Source organism: Sus scrofa, chromosome 7 (assembly GCF_054392235.1).
Source record: "Sus scrofa isolate SSC_HxYL_T2T_F1_AM1 chromosome 7, Sscrofa_HxYL_maternal_Yorkshire_Landrace_v2.0, whole genome shotgun sequence".
NCBI classification, from domain to species: domain Eukaryota; kingdom Metazoa; phylum Chordata; class Mammalia; order Artiodactyla; family Suidae; genus Sus; species Sus scrofa.
Window position 1 is genome coordinate 92,309,015 of NC_139389.1, and position 16,712 is coordinate 92,325,726.

At 40.6% G+C, this 16,712-nt stretch overlaps 1 protein-coding gene across 4 annotated transcripts; it reads left to right on the top strand.

Annotated features, from left to right (window-relative positions):
* Positions 1 to 3,937: 3,937 nt before the first annotated feature.
* On the top strand, positions 3,938 to 16,712 carry TMCO5B (transmembrane and coiled-coil domains 5B). 4 transcript variants are annotated; one of them, XM_021100020.2, is made up of 12 exons: positions 3,957 to 4,061; positions 4,899 to 4,943; positions 5,634 to 5,783; positions 6,137 to 6,254; positions 6,600 to 6,650; positions 7,227 to 7,295; positions 8,587 to 8,643; positions 9,131 to 9,190; positions 10,047 to 10,111; positions 14,606 to 14,681; positions 14,950 to 14,993; positions 16,309 to 16,712. In XM_021100020.2, exons 2-12 carry the CDS (start codon positions 4,909 to 4,911, stop codon positions 16,505 to 16,507), a joined length of 924 nt encoding a protein of 307 aa, XP_020955679.1. In that variant the 5' UTR covers positions 3,957 to 4,061; positions 4,899 to 4,908; the 3' UTR covers positions 16,508 to 16,712. The 4 variants fall into 4 exon arrangements, with proteins under 4 accessions (XP_084825486.1, XP_020955679.1, XP_084825487.1 ...); XM_084969360.1 differs by lacking the exon at positions 7,227 to 7,295 and having other exon boundaries at positions 3,938 to 4,061; XM_084969361.1 differs by lacking the exons at positions 3,957 to 4,061; positions 4,899 to 4,943; positions 5,634 to 5,783 and adding an exon at positions 5,812 to 6,039.

A 16,712-nucleotide genomic window follows, 5' to 3' on the forward strand; every position in this document is an offset into this window, starting at 1 on the left:
AGTGGGTTAAAGGACCTGGCATTGCCATGAGCTGTGGTGTATGTTGCAGATGTGGCTTGGCTCTGCTATGGCTGTGGCGTAGGCCAGCAGCTATAGCTCCTGATTCAACCCCTAGCCTGGGACCCTCCCTACGCTGTGGGTGTGGCCCTAAAAAGACAAAAAGTAAAAAAAAAATAAGAAATAAAACTCCTAAAAGATAACATAAAAGAAAACCTAGATGACCTTGGATATGGCAATGACTTTTTAGATGCAACACCAAAGCCACAATACATGAAGGAGATAATTGAAAAGCAAAACTTCATTAAAATTAAAGACTTCTTCACTGTGAAAGACAGCATCAAGAGATTTAAAAGACACACCACAGATTGGGAGAAAATTGTGAAAAACACATCTGATAAAGGATGGTTATCCAAAATATACAAGGAACTCTTAAAACTCAACAATAAAAAATTAAATTACTGTATGTTACATATAAAAACTGTTAAGGGGGTAAATCCTAAGTGTTCTTACCACAAGGAAAATTTTTTTCTATTTTTAAAATTTTGTATCTATGTGAGATGATGGATTGTCTTAAATTTATTGTCGATATTCATTTCATGATGCATATAAGTCAAATCATTACGCTGACTACCTTAAACTTATACAGTGCTGTATGTCAATTATATTTCAATAAAACTGGAAGATAAATGACTTAAAAAATAAAATAATGGCAATATCAAATGCTAGAAAGGATATGGAGAAACTGGATCTCTCATACATTGCTGGTGGGAATGTAAGATGGTAAAGCTAGTCTGAAAGGTGTCTTGAAAATTTCCTTAAAAACTAAACATATAACTATAATACAAGTCAGTAATTTCAGTCCTGGGCATTTATCCCATAAAAATGAAAACTGGCATCTACACAAAAACTTGTATACAAGTGTTCACAGCAGCTTTAAATGTAATAACTTAACATGGTAATGACCAAAATGCCCTTCAATAGGTGACTAGCTTAAACAAAGTGTGGTACATCCATACCATGAATGAATTATTATACAGGAAACTACTTGGACAGATCTTAAGGCAAAAAAGCCCATCTCAACAGTTCACATACGGAGTGATTCCATTTATATAACATTGTCATAGCGGCAAAATTAGATAGAAACAGATTAGTGATGGCCAGGAGTTAAGGATGGTGAAGGGGAAGGAAGTGGGTGTGTCTATAGTAGGATAGAGTAGGGGAAGTTCTGTGGAGGTGGAATAGTTATGATCTTCATTGTGGTCACGGTTATACGAATCTACACTTTTAGTAAAATGTCATAGATATATTCACACACATTGTACTAATGTCAATTTCCTGGCTTCAATACTGTACTATAGTCAATTAAGGTGTTTGGGGAAAACTATGTGAAGGGTGTATGGAACCTATCAATACTATATTGTAACTTCCTATAATTACTTAAAAATAAAAAGTTTTTTTTAAAAAAAGACTAGCCTATTGAAGCAACTCACCAAATAATAAGGTGACAACTAAGAAACTTTAAGACATCCTGATATGCTAGCTCCTTGCTAGCATAGTTGAAACTCTTTCCTGACTAATGGATGATAACATCAGTTTGAATACATCCAATGCAAATATATAAATTCACTTGTCCTTACCTAGAATGCAAACTTTTAATTGTTAATTAGTATAACCCACCCAAACTCATCTTTCTAGCAATAACATCCCCCCTCCCCAAGTAACTTTTCCTCTCCAGGTAATTATGCAGTGAAATAAATGCCATTTGTTTACTGGTCTAGGTCCCCATTCTCTGGCAAGCTGATGCGTTCAGGGCTCACTTTGTTGGCCACTTTTGTGGCCATCACATTTCCTTTGTCACCACAAAAGATGTGACATGTCTGATGGAACTCATGCCCTATGTAAACAAATGGGGACTTACTGTTCCAGGGGATAGGCTAGGTACAGGGATGAAGAAGAATGTTTTATGGGTGACAGAAAGTACAACTAAGAACCCAAGGACAGGGTTTAGTTGGGGGGAAAGCCAGACTATCTAAAGGTCACCTTGGCAGCAAAAATGCGAAGACAAGAGAACTGGACAGAAAAGTAGAAATCAAAGAAAGATGTAACATAGGAAAGAGTGAAGAGCCATCAGAGAAGAACATAGGCTTAGGACGGTTGATGGAGATGGAGCCTGGAGGAACTTCCCCAAGGCAAAGGATGGAGAGGAAACTAATTGTGGATCATCCTCCTGAGGGATGTGGCCCTCTGTTGAGAATTCTCCTATGGGGCACTGTTCTGCTAATGAGAGTATGCAGGTGAGCATCTCGCAGGTGAGCATCTCCCAGGTGAGTTGGAAGGAAAGGGAGAATCATGCCTGTTCTAGATAAAGGGAGTGGAATGAGTCATTCATTCATTCTAAAAACATTCAGCATATGCCATATGCAAAAGTAGTATCAGACAGAAAAATGAAACATCCTTTTTGTTGGAGAATGGATGAGAATTCAGTATTTATACATGCCACACATTATGTTAGGAGCTTTACATATCTTAGTTCATTTAATCTCTACCACAACTTTGTGAAGCAGCTTCAATGCCTACCTCATAGGCCAGGAGACCTGAGCTCAGCAAGATTATGCATCTTGCCCAAGGTAACACAACTACAAAGGGCCAGTTTAGAATGAAACTCAGGTGCTTTTTGTATCTAACCCAGCCTACTTCCACTCTACGTTTTCAGGGTCCTTCCCAGGAATAACTGCAGGAGGCATCATTCCCATTGAATTCTGTAAATGGTGCTCCTGGAGCATAACTGGGGAGGGAGATCAAAATGGCTTTGATTAGAACACAGTCTTTCAAGAAGTTTATAGGCTGATTGTGGAATGAAGACCAGTGTGGGCACATTTCTAAAAACAACGTAAAATAACAAGGAAAACAGTACTTGGAGGTATTAATTCCACCAGGATTTAGCATGTGGTATCTCAGAAAGTATAGACGTGGCATCAGCTGAGCTGAGAAGAATCGGTAGGACTACAATGATAATTGTTGCATGGGAGAGGTATTTTCCCGGAAAGACAGTGGTATGTTTTATAAGACATTTCCAAGGACTTGAGACTAGAATAATTTAGCTGGAAAAGATGAGACTTTTATCATGGAGAAGTGAGTTGAGTGGAAGGGGTAGAAATGGAAGATTTGAAGACCAAGTACACACCTTTATTGATATCTCGCCAATTCTGTATCCTGCCTCATTTTCTCCATCAGCACAAAGAGAAATCTAGAACTGGACAGTAGAGTTACACTGGTATGTAAAATCATATCTACTCTTCCAGTAATTTAAGACCTCGAAAATGAGGAAGGAACTCTGAAGGAGTGGGCAGCAGAGCTGGGTCTCTGAACATGATGCTCTCTTTCCTCCTTCCTGCTAGACCTCCACATACTTCCCCATCTTTGAAATGTCAGACCTTTCCTTTCCAGTGACTTGTTAGTGTCTCTTCAGGGAGTATAAAGAAGTTTGTGTCATAGCTCCAAAAGTCCAGCTTTGTGAGAATGAGGGCTTTCTTGGCTCATAGATATGACATCTCTCAGGTTCTTCTTGGCCTCCTCTCAGACGTTCCTACCCTAAACCTGTGGGATGCATTGAGGAGAGGTGCATGGTTTGGATTTGGGTGCAGCCATTTACACACATACCACACAGAGATTGTGAAGGAAATGAGAGTGATATTAACACTGCTAGACCTACAGATTTGGAAAAATGAAGGAATGTATTCCAGAGAGCTGATTGCTGTTTCAGAACTGGTTTAAACTGTGTCCAGAAATGTGTTCCATCGATCTTATTGCTCTTTAGGAAGAGAATGAGACTGTCCCAAAGTACTGAACTCTGCTCCCACTCTTCCTACAGGGATGATGACGAGTGGCTTCCACCCCAGCTACTCCTACCCACTATGACATGTTGCCCCACCCTGCTGGAGATGACAGGTCCAGCTATATGTGGGGCATTCAATCATCAAGGAGATACATTTTCTGAAAGCTCTGACATTCAGTTGGACATCTCGGTTGGAGAAAAAGAAATCTCTGTTGGGATGAGAAGGGTGAGCTCAAAAGGCATAATCATGGGCTGGGGTATCTTATGCGTGAAGAGTAGAAAGAAAAGGAAGACACAGGGAGAGCTATGGAAGGAGAAGAAGGGAGAAGAAGAAATTAAAAGGGGAATTAAAACAAAAAAAGCTTCAAAGAAAAGAGGAAGGAAGAGAAGGTGGAATGTGAATGGAGATTTTGGTGTACTTTTCTTAGATTGGTTTCAGTCCTGAACTTTACTTTTGGTGCAATAGAACAGATAACATCCCTGAGAACCCAATTTTTTTTTTCCTTTCAGTAGTTCTATCCTATTGTCCATGATGCTGTTTCTGCTCCTATTTCAGGATCAACCCAGCAGTAATATGTAGATTTTGTTAAAAAGGAGGATGGCTAAAGACCAATAAAAAAATCAGACAGCCAACTTTTTTGTACCTTCTGACTGTTCTATTAGTCTTTTCCCTTGTCTTCCTGAATATCAGGGTGAGAAATGATCTCTCAGTGAGTTCGCCAACAGACATAAACTTGAGTACTCCCAGCACTATACCTGTGACCAGACAAATGCAGGCGAGAAAAGGGAAAGGTAGCTAAAGTGTGAAAAATTGCGAAAACAAAAATATTCCTGTATTCCAGTGGGATTCCTTTACGACATTCATTTAATCGATATGATCTGGCTTATTGAAATTAAGCAAAATATTGCAACTGATTCTGGAATATGAGTAGGCCTGGGAGCCTGGGTTTCTTCTTGGCTCTGTCTTGCCTGGTCAAAATTTTCCCTGTTCCTTCCTGGGTCAAGACTGTATTGGAAACTAGAGACTTCACTTCCATAACACATGTTTGTATTAACACCTTAGGAGACCTACAATGGAAGAAGTTGGACAGGACCCATTGGATGATGTGTAAGGAATAAGAATGAGGAACTAGGCCGGGAAGTGTCAACTACAATCCCATAAGGAAGAAAACCTTGACTACACAGGACTTTATCTCCTCAAGCCCAGAAGTCTTCCTAGGGAGAAAAGAGTTTGTTTTCAGTTCTTTTGGACTTTATCATACCATAAGTGGGGTTTTTCAGAGACAACTAATATCCCCCAAAGCAAATCAGTCTTATTTGGGGAAAAGATCCACCCCTGTCCCTTTTTCCCAGCCAGCCTATGCACCTACCTGACTAGGGTGAAATGTATTCAACATAACAAACTCCTTAGGAGACTTCAACAAAAGGAGACTGAAGAAAGTCCTCTCGCTTGCAGATATTTAAGTGCTTTATAGGTGTGGCTTGGAATCTACATACTCCATATAAAATTTTTAAAAACAAATAATTTTGGAGTATAACTACTCATATGGAAAAGATATTTTTTGTCTGATAAAAGATTTGTGTTTTAATGGATTCTATTTACCATATTTAAAATTGAAATGTGATTTGACTCCACAAATTTACTTAATGCAAAACACTGTAAAAATCAATTTATCATGGAAAATGATAATGCAGAGGTGGTTAGGCATAGTAACAACAGAAGATGGAGGAATAAATGAGATGACAGCTCATATGTTTCTCTGTCCTGAGTGTGGTAATGAAGATGATTTTCCTGCAGGCAGGAGATGATGGAAATACCGAAATTAGAAGTCACAAAACAAAACCTTGACTACTTGAACTCAGACCTTGAAAAGGACCTGCAGAGACTGGATGAGGCAAATCAGGTCCTTATCAAAAAAATTCAAGAGAGAGAAGAAACTATTCAAAGGTCAGGTTTTGCAGTTGGTGGGGGAAGGGCTTCTCATCTGAACTTCCTTTGGGGTGGAGAGAGGTTGGAAGGAAGGTTTACTTCTTTGTCCATGAATCTGGGCATTATTCAAATCCTGAAACATAAACAGTGGTGCCCTTAAAAGGTTTATGTACAGATTTTTGCACTTAATTACATGTTGCATTGACATCATATTATGCACAGATTTTTGCACGAAAGTACACATTCGGTTGACATTTTATTGCCACTGCATCAGGTAGTCACTCTGCCCCTTGAGACCTTGGCAGTGGCTTCCCACCTGGGGCCCTGGCAGCTTCCTTAAGTCTGAACCACACCTGGGTTCTATTTTTCAGTCTGGAAAGAGAGATTAACCTGTCAGCAGGACAAGCCAGAGAGAGTGAGGAGCTGAACAACATCACATCTGAGACAGAGGAAGCCCTGAGGGATCTGGAACTGGAGACGGCAAAGCTGGTAAGGAGACGCCTAGAACAGGACAGTCTGATGCATTTTGCTCTCAGCCTGCTGCTCTCTTGCCCAGGGGACCATCATTGCAGTTCATTGCTGTGTCTGTGGAAATCACAGCTGTTTAAGGGAGTGCTTTGGGAATAATACGCACTTGGAACAGGGCGGGGTGTGTGTGTGTGTGTGTGTGTGTGTGTGAAGCCTGGGCTCAGTCCTCAGACCCCCTCTGTGGGGCCCCGTGCACTTTTCCCAATTGGTACCCCCATCCCCCAGATGGGATTGCAGTGGCCTGGTGAGTGGGAGGGTATGGGAGCAAAGTGGAGTTTATTTCCTTTACCTCATTCTTTTCCCCAGGAAAGGAATAAGGAGATCCTACGAAAGAATGTGATGGAGGTTCAGAAGAAGGTAAGATGAGCCCTAGATCTTCAGGGAGAGGTCCCAGGATAAGCCCACCCTTGAAAGGAGGCTCATTTCTTAGGAATCCCAACAGAGTCAGCATCTTCCTGGATTCCCAGGTCAGACCGACAGGAGGAGGAACAACGGGCAAAGTGGGTGTGCTCCCTCTGGACTCTGCTGTCTGAATCTCTTAGAACAGGCTCTGATTAATTGATATCATCATTTGTCCTCTGGGAATTACAGATCTGGGCTGGGAAAGCTGAGGACTGTGAAGGGAGAGATTTGTCCCTCCCTCCCCCAACTACTCTGCCCCGGTTTATTGTTCTTTCTTCTCACCTCACCTTCCTCGCCTCCTTGTGCCACACAAGTTTTCATGGCCTATGGGGACAAAAAGGTCTCTCCGGCTGGCCTGGTGTCAGGCAGCTTCCATAGAAAGGAGATGCTTTCCTGTCAAGCGTCTATCTGGAATCTGAATTAATTAACCACCACTCTGCCGTCCTCAGACCTTCAAGGCTGACTCTATCCAAGCTTTCACATCTGCATGCCTTACTGAGTGTTTTTATAATTTGGGGGATGGCATTTCAGATTTCCAGGAGATTTAAGAATGTTGGCCTTGATAAAGAAGCCCTAAAGCAGATGTTGGCAGAGTTGAAGGTGAGTAGGAAAGCAAAGCTACAGATTTTCTGGGAGAGGTGTCAATTGTGAGTTTGGGGTAGAATGGCTCTCAAGGTCTCCCCCAGGCTAGATATGTCTGTGTGCTTATGGAGGGGAGCCAATGTCCTCTGTTCTCTATTCTCTACCCCCTGACCTGGGCGATATTCATAACTTATTAGTCACACCGGTAGCAGAGATGACTGCAATGGTGCCAAAGTGACGAGAATTGTCCCAGAGAACTCATCATCCATTAGTCAATAGAACACATTCTGAATGCTCATCAGGATATGCCCTCATGAAACATGATCTAAATAGCACACAAACACACATAGTCAAGGAGGAAGAGAATACTATCTTCCATAACCACACAGGGATAAGTCAACAATTGTATCTGATTTTCCAATCCATGGCTTATAGACCAAGGAAGTTTTATTTTTTAAAAATTTTAACTTTTTCTTCAGCTAGAAGGTAAATCCAATGAGGGCATGAATTTTTGTCTCTGTTGTTCACTCCTATTTCTCTAGTGCCTAGAATAGCATCTGGCATATAGTAGTAGCTCAATAAATGATTGTTGAATGAATAAATGAATGAATTGCATGCCCAGGAGGGCAGAAATCCTGCTGAGAAGCTCTTGCAGCTTTATGTGGCCACTATGGCAATTTGGCTGAACCCACCATGCCAGAGCCCTCCTGTCCTGTTTTTCTCTGGAAAAGAGGCAGGAGATTTCTTTTTTACTCTGTGCATCAGGGGGCATGTGGGTGCACCCTGTGACATACAAGAGGGAGGAAGGGGCTGGTGCTTTGGTTGTTAGGACTGGAAGAAGGATTATTAGGTTCACAGATTGGGCAGTTAGATGACCAAAGCTTAAACATCAGCTCTGCCACTGTGTAATGTTAAACAAGTTATTCACTTAACCTCTCCTTGCCTTTGTCTCCCCACCTGCAAAATGGGGACAATAATAGTGCCCACTCCAGACTATCATAGCCTGCCTCACAATATAATAGCTATTATTGGCCATATGAACTTTACCTATTTTCTTGCCTCAAAAGAGTGCCATTGCAGTTCCCACTGTGGTGTAGTGGATTAAGAATCAGACTGCAGTGGACAGGGTCACTGTGGAGGTGAGGGTTCGATCCTTGGCCTGCAACAGGGAGTTAAAGGATCTGGCAATGTTGCAGCTGTGGGGTAGGTTGCAGCTGTGGCTTGGATTTAATCCCTGGGCTGGGAACCTCTGTATGCCACTGGTATAGCCATTTTACTAACTTCTGCTGCCACTCACTGTCTTCCACAGGTGAAACTTCAAAAGTCAACAGAGTCCTGTGCAAATCAAGAGAAGGAACTGGTCAAGGTAGAGGCAGTATCTCCCCCCATGGAGGGTCTGTTCAGGATACAACTGGGAGAGAACCCCAAAGACCTTAGAAACAGAACAGGTTGAGGCATGGGAGGGGTAGGTATAAGAACATCTGGCAGATGAATCTCTGATTCATCTGCAGGTGAAGGGAAAGGATGCTTATTAAGTACAGGCCTTGCTATTTCCTCAACACCTTCTGCCTCAAATACTCAAATACTATTGCTGAAACCCAAACCTAAGTGCCCTGAAACATCTCCTGTTGTCTCACCTGAGAGGCACATGAGAACCCGGGCAAATAACTTCCTTAGCTTAAAATTAGACCCTGGCCATGAATGATGAGATCATTGCTTTGTGATGTGGTTTCTTTGTTCTTGAGTAAGAAGTTGCTAGGTAACCAGCCAAACGTCCAATGTGCCAGTTGGCAGCAGCCAAGGCTTTGCTGTGATTTAATCCATGAAATCTGTTAATTCTTCTTCCTTTCTAGATAGAGAGTGACTATCAATCTGTGTATCAGCTCTGTGAGGACCAGGCCCACTACATAAAGGTACACTGCCTCTGGAGGAAAGTCAGAGTACAGTATCGGCAGAATTTCTCCAAGGTCATGGGCTCTTGATTTCTCATTAAGGCTAACATTTGCCACTGGGGAATATGCCATTTATATAACAGCAACAACAAAATGGATCTATGCTAAATATGTACTTTGTGCTAGGCACTGGCGTATATAGAATTTTATTTTTTAAAATGATTTTTATTGGAGTTCCCATTGTGGCACAGCAGAAGTGAATCCGACTAGGAACCATGAGGTTGCCGGTTCCATCCCTGCCATGAGCTGGGTGTAGGTCGCGGACACAGCTTGGATCCTGTGTGGCTGTGGCTGTGGGGTAGGCCAGCAGCTGTAGCTCCAATTTGACCCCTAGCCTGGGAACCTCCATATGCTGCAAATGTGGCCCTAAAAAGAAAAAAAAAATGGTTTTCATTTTTTTCCATTATAGTTGGTTTACATATGTATAGTATTTTAAAACACACATCATATAGTATTTTTCTCAGTCAGTTTGCTTAATAACTCCTTGGGGGTCATTTGTTATGATCAAGAGGACACATGTTAAAGAAGTTTGGTTACTTGCTCTGAAAATGCAGCTAGTAAGTGTGAGATCTAGGATTTGAACACAAGCAGGACCCAAAGAGAGAATTCCTTTTTCTTTTTTACCATATGTATCCATCTAGTGCCTGATATCTCCCAATTTTTCTTAGAACACTGTCCTACTGTGTGTGCACATTCATGAATGTACTATTTGGAATATTCACGGTTAGTCTTAGGAGACTCTTTCATCAATGATACAGTAATGAAATATATGGAAATTCTTGGTTATGATCAAAATTTCTTTTATTTCCATGGGAAGAAATACCAGGAAATTCTGAGGCAGATGGAGAAGGAAAAGGAGGTGCTCCTTCTTGAAAAAGAAGTGTAAGTTTGGGAAAATGAACTAGTTGATGGACTGTGGTGACAAGCCCTGGGTGGTCTTTGAAGGGCAGATTTCTTCTCAAACCAGTTTGTGTCACTAAATGGTTCCCAACAAGTTAGTCCTGTCGACTTCTGTTCCATGTTCTGTACTGGAACATTATCAACATCCAGGCTTATCTCTTGCCTTTCTCAGCACCTGATGTTTAAAAGGTCTCTTTTTGAATGTTCTTTTTTTTCATGGGTCCTAAGTTGAGTGGTATTCTTGAAAATTGACTGTGCTAACCCCTTTCCCAGCACATGGTGAATCCACCACACTGACTGGAGGCCCCAGCAGTACCCAGTTATGTACACTTTGTATCCATAGACTTGTGTGGTTTAGGACCTGACACACTTTCTTTTGTTTTTACTTTTTGTGTTGTGTAGTATGTTGCTAATATACATAGAGTGCAAAAATCTTAAGGGATGTGTTAACACCACTGAGATCGAGATATAGACCATTCTGAGTATCCCAAAAGATTCCCTTATGTCCTTTTCTCAGTCAATATTCCCTGCAAAGGCAACCATGATTCTGAATTTTATCATTTATGTTTTGTTTTGTCTGATTTGGGACTTCACATAAATTCAATATGTCCTCTCACCTCTGGCTTTCACTGAGCTTCATCCACATTGCTGCATGGCCCTGTGGTTCATCCTTTTCATAGCTGTATGGTATTCCACTGTAGGAATACGGTAAAATCTATCACTTTTACCATTGATGAACATTTTGGTTATTTCCAGTTTGGGACTATTCAGCTAATGTGGGTCTAAACATTCTTGTGCATGTCTTTTGGTAGACATAGGCACTCATTTCTCTTATATGCCAAGGAGTGGAATTGCTAGAGTACACATTTGCTTGGCTTTACAAGACAAAAACAAACAATTTTCCAAAGTGCTGTACCAATATCTCCTTCCGTAAGAATCTCTGCTAGTTCTGGTTTTTCTATTTCCTCATTTTCATTTGATATTTACAGTCTTTTTTAATTTTAGCCACTATATTTTAGTGATATCTAAAATTAGTTTTAATAATGCATTTCATTACTGATTATTAAAGTAGTATATCTTTTTAAATGTTTATTGAAAATTCAGATACCCTCTTTTATAATATATCTTTTGCCTATATATTTTGGAGATTGTCAGTCTTTCTCTTATTAATTCCTAGGGGTTCCATACATTTTTTTCATAAGGTCCTTTGTCAGATATAGATATTATAGTTATGGCTGTCTTTTTTTACTCTCTTAATAGAATATTTTGATAAACAACTACATAATTTTAAGGAAATCTAATCCATCAAATTTTTTTCTTTTCTTTTTAGGGCCATACCTTCAGCATATAGAGTTTCCTAGGCTAGGGCTCTAATTGTAGCTACAGTTGCCGGCCTATGCCACAGCCACAGCAACACAGGATCCAAGCCGTGTCTGCGATCTACACCACAGCTCATAGCAATGCCAGATCCTTAACCCACTGAGCAAGGTCAGGTATCAAACCCACAACCTTGGGGTTCCTGGTTGGATTTGTTTCTGTTGCGCCATGACAGGAACTCCCTTCTTTTCTTTTTCTTTTTTTTTTTTGTACATAACTTTCTTTAGGTCATGAAAGTATTGTCTTATACTTGCCCTTAGAACTTTTTGTTCATTTTACCTTTTATATTTAAGTTTATATTCATCTGGAATTTTTTTTCCTCCTGTGGTGTGAGTTAGAGATCAAGATTACTTTTTTTCTATGTTGATAGCCAATTGCTCAGCACTGTTTACTTAAAAGTCCATGCATTTTCAGTGGTGCCTTGTTTTATAAGTAACCACATATGTGTGAGTCTGTTTCTGGATACTTTTGTGTATGCCATCAGTCTATGCTTCTATGCTTGTGTTGGTACTACGCTTTTAATTCCTGTAGCTTTATAATTAGCCTTGATTTATTGTACCTTAAATTCTACAACTTTTTGTTGCTCTTTAAGTCAATCTTGGCTATTCTTGGCCTTTTGAATTTCCAAATATATTTTAAAATTAGTTTTCCAATTTCTACCAAAAAAAAAAAGCCTTGCTTAGATTTTTATTGGAATAACATAGAATCTATAGATAAATTTTCAGGCTAATGAGTATCTAAGGACATTTTGTTCTCTAAGCCACAAATATTATTATCCCCCTGTGTATTTAGATCTTCTTTACTTTCTCATAAATATATTTTGTAGTTTTCTATAGAATGCTTGTGCATTTTTCATCATCATTCATCAGAGTTATTCCTAGGTATTTGATATGCATGTTTTTTTGGCTGTGCCTATGGCATGTAGAATTTCCCAGGCCAAGGATTGAACCCTTGGCACAGCAGTGACCCAAGATGCTTCAGTGGCATTATCAGGTCCTTAACCTCCTGCGCCACAACTCTTGATATTTTTGATGCTCTTATAAATAATGTACTTGTTAATTTCATTTTCTATAGATAGAATAGATTACTGATTACTGATAGTATATAGAAATACAATTGGTTTATAGATTCAGTTGGCCCTTGAACAACATGGGGGTTAGGGCTGTAAATCCCCTGAACAGTTGAAAGTGCATGTACTATTTTCTCTTCCTCAAAAACAAAGGAACTGATAAATGTCTCATCAAAGGGCAGGAAGCTGAAACAGCTTGGATGGACTCAGGACTCAAACCCTATTTCTTTTGATTCCACATATTGTGAACACAAACTTTTCTCCACATGTAAACATCTGTACAATGAAAATATTGTATATGTTGAAAAAAATCTACCTACAGTTCAAGCCTATGTTGTTCAAGGGTCAACTATGTTAAACTTGTATCATTGACCTTGCTAAATTCACTTATAATGATTTGTTTATAGATTCTTTAGATTTCCATCTATATATAAAAAGTTGTATTTATACCTTTTTAATCTTTCTACTTTTATTTTTCTTGCCTTATTGTACTAGCAAACACTTTTAGTACAATACTGACTAGAGAAGGTGAAAGTGGGCATCCTTGAGTTTCACTCAACTTAGTAGGGAAGTATTTTATATTTCATTAAATAGGGTGAGTTTCTTGTAAATAGATTAAAAAACTTCCCTTTTGAGTTTGTTGAGTTTTTTTTTATTACTATGAACATATTAAAGTTATATATTGAAAGCATCACTTCTTTTCCCCCTTGCAAATGTACCAGTGGCACTTCATGTTTAACAGGTCTCAAATTCCAACATATACTCCCCAGCACTGCATGACTAGTCCAATCTTTGCTCAACTCTTGAGGAATCTTCTACTTTCTGGGCTTTTTTGGAATCTTGAGCTACCCATGTAGAGCTTAGGAGCCAGCTATCACCTTGATAGGGAAGTTCATGCAAATATTTGACCTCATTTCTCTGTGGTTCCTTTCTTCCTTGGATTTTTCACCTTATGGTCTTAAACTCCAGCCTCTGTCTTTTCAGTCAATTGATCCTATGCTTGTTCCTTGGACTCTATTCCATGTACCACAAATTGACAAGTGCCCTTGGGGAAAAATCTTGGATGAGTGAGGAGGTTAGGTCACTTTAGTATGTTTTGTATCCCCTCATCTTCTGACTACATTCTTCAATGTATTCAAATGGCTGTTTTATGTATTTGGCCCAGTTTTTATAGTTGCTTATAGAGTTGGTCTAATCTTATATAAGCTATTCCATCATGGCCAAAACCTGGAGTCTGTAACACTGCTCTACTTGCTTCTCTATTTGATGATCACAAAAACATTCCCAAGCAAAGGCTAGTAAGTTTTCACTGGATCTGACTCTGACAGAAAACAGCTCTAAATTCCGAACAACAAAGCAAAACAAATGAATGAACAATCAGAAGGCACCAGAGAGTGAATAAAACCAGGCAGATTCCAGAGGTGGGTAGACACTTGGAAGAAGGGAAAGGCAAAGCGTGATTTCCCCATTTTATCACGTCTAGCCTGAGGGCAAGCTAAACTGAATGTTTGAAATTCAACTAAAATACTTGGAGAAAACTTACAGTCTTTCTGGGATGAAAACAGAAGGCAGACTTCAGGATAGTCAAACTGCTGTTGGATAAAAAAACAACAACAAAAAACAGAGTGCCAGAGATGGAGAGGCTCAAATTTTGTCTAAACTCCACCCAAATCACAATCTGACCTTGAAAATCATGAGTTCCCAGGTCAGTCTGGAACAGCCCAGCTGAGGATATCATACCTGAGCTGAGGTTTGAACTGCCACCAGGAGAGAGGCTTTTCATAGTGGGAATTTTAACATCAGGGTTGCATTCCAGTTATTCTTCATTGATCATCTTTTCTCTGGAGAATGGATTACATTTTCCTGCTTCTTTGTATGTTAGCAAATTATGAATTTTGAATATTGAGCATTGTGAATATTTTCAAGAATCTAGGAAATGAAACATAGATGCTGCATGACATAGAAAGGCACTTTTCCTCAGCCCCACAGATTATGTTACTTAATTCTTGGCTCTGATCTTTTTCACCCAGAATCAAAGCCCAGAACAACTCCTCCCAAACTGTGAAACCTGGGTCAATTCTGGTGGAGACCATCCAGAGCAACATGGTAAGTCTTCCTGGTCCCACATTGGAGTTTTCCTCTATCCCTTCCTCCTCTGGCTTCTTTCTTCTTGCCCCTCCCCCCTTCCCTTCTTTTCAATAACCCTAGAGTTAGGAGATAAGGAGAGACTCAGAATCTTGCTTCACATCCTGGCAGCTAGGAAGTGGCAGAGCCACTGACTTCTGAGTCTAAGCTCCTAGCTGCCCTGCTATACTGCCTCTCTTTGAGCATACGGACAGGGATATCCTGTGACTTTTTTTATTGCTTCCCACAGGAGAAGACCATCATTAAAAAACAGAAGAGAATCTTTTGGTACAGGTAGGTGGTAGAATCTTGTTTGTTTTTCCTTCTAGCCTAGGGTATATTCACTCTGTAGAAGTAACTTGATAAGAGCATCCAGAGTAAAGGTAAACACATCCACCAACCAGAAAATATCAGGCAGCCCCAGATTTTCCCCAACCCTTCCTTCCTTCTTTTCTCAAAGTCAGAATAATACAGGACTTGGTGGCTGGAGAAAGTGGCTATTTTTGAGAAGTTCAAGGTGAAGCTTTCAGATTACGATTCACTTTCAATTTCTATTCCTAGAACCCTTACTTGGGCCCATTTCTATTTTTTATATCCAGAACCTGATAATCTGCTTTCCTCTTCGCCAGAAAGAAAGTTTCAGGGTGCATTAATTTTCTTAGTTCTTTTACTGCAGGCTTTAAAATTTCAGAAAAAAATTTGAACTCTCTGTGCCTTTTCTTTTTTAATTTTTGAAATGAGGAGACTAACTCTGAAATGTTCTGTGTGGCACTTCAACAAAAAGCTTCAGTTTATAACATTTCAGAATAGTTAAAGACAAAGTGCTTTTTTTTTTTTTTTTTTTTTTTTTTTTGGCTGCACCTGAGGCATATGGAAGTTCCTGGGCTACGATGGAATCTAAGCCACAACTGCGAGAAACACCACAGTTCTGGCAACTCCAGATCCTTAACCCACTGCACCACCAGGGATCCAACCTGCATCACCCCAGAGACAATGCTGGATCCTTAACCCACTTGCTAGGGTGGGAACTCCGAGACCGAAGTCTTATGCCAGTTTTCAGGGTGGAATTTTCTTGGGTGCACACAAGAAAACACACACATGTAATTATTCTTTGAATTGGTTTCTTTTGGCACCTGATGTTTAAAAACAACTGACCCTGATCATTTTATGTGGATGTTAATGTCGGAGATGGCTCCGACTCATTTCAAATTCCAGAACTGCTCGCTATGGTGAATCTGAAGAAGCCTACTGACCTTGAGACTTACACGTGTGATGGACGGTCGTAGATGTTTTCTGACAACCCCCAGAGACGTCTGCTTATATAGTACCTGGAAGCCTTCACTTTCTCTAACTCTTCTACGTGGACATCTATTCTGTTGGAGGGCTTAAATGTCAGGAGGGCTGCATTCGATTCCTCACCACCACGTCCATCTTTTCTGTCATTGCCTGTCCCCTCCCTTCGCCCTTTGTGTCTCCGATCCCCTCTTCTCCCTCAGGTTGGCCTGACGAAAGCACCTCACCTGTCCTTAATGAGTGTGATGTTCGCCTCCTGCTGTTGGATCTTGGTCTGTCTCTTTCCCCCAGGCTAACGATGCATGTCTCTTTGCAGGCATTTCAGGTGTCTTGTCTTCATGGTCATGATCTTCATGAAGCTGCTGGGTTATGTGCTTTTCTACCTGCAGTACATACACCCAGACCTCCTTGTGGATGCCCTGCCCTTGGTAATGAGCAGAGACACCTTGAAGAGGCTGAGGGACATCTTATTTCCCTTCCTCACTCTAGAGGTGGAAGAAGTTCTACCACATTAGTCTGGAGTGGCCTGGGGGTGTCATGCAGCACCTGAGTGGGTGGGAGGAGGGGCATGGCTGAGGCCCCAAGTGGGGGCTGGACCAGGAAGGAAGTGGGAGCTTTGACTCAGAGCTGCTGCTTGGACCCCAAACCTCTTCATTCCATCCCCTTCCCTCGCTTTCCCTCCAGAGTGTCTCTCTTTCAAATAAAAAATATGTTTGACCA

Bases quoted from the DNA above. Each gene is read 5' to 3' on its own strand.
- TMCO5B (XM_021100020.2), top strand. From the start codon at position 4,909: ATGGAAGAAGTTGGACAGGACCCATTGGATGATGT. The intron at 4,944-5,633 runs GTAAGGAATAAG...ATTTTCCTGCAG, and splicing joins CAGGACCCATTGGATGATGT to GCAGGAGATGATGGAAATAC. The intron at 14,994-16,308 runs GTAGGTGGTAGA...GTCTCTTTGCAG, and splicing joins AAGAGAATCTTTTGGTACAG to GCATTTCAGGTGTCTTGTCT.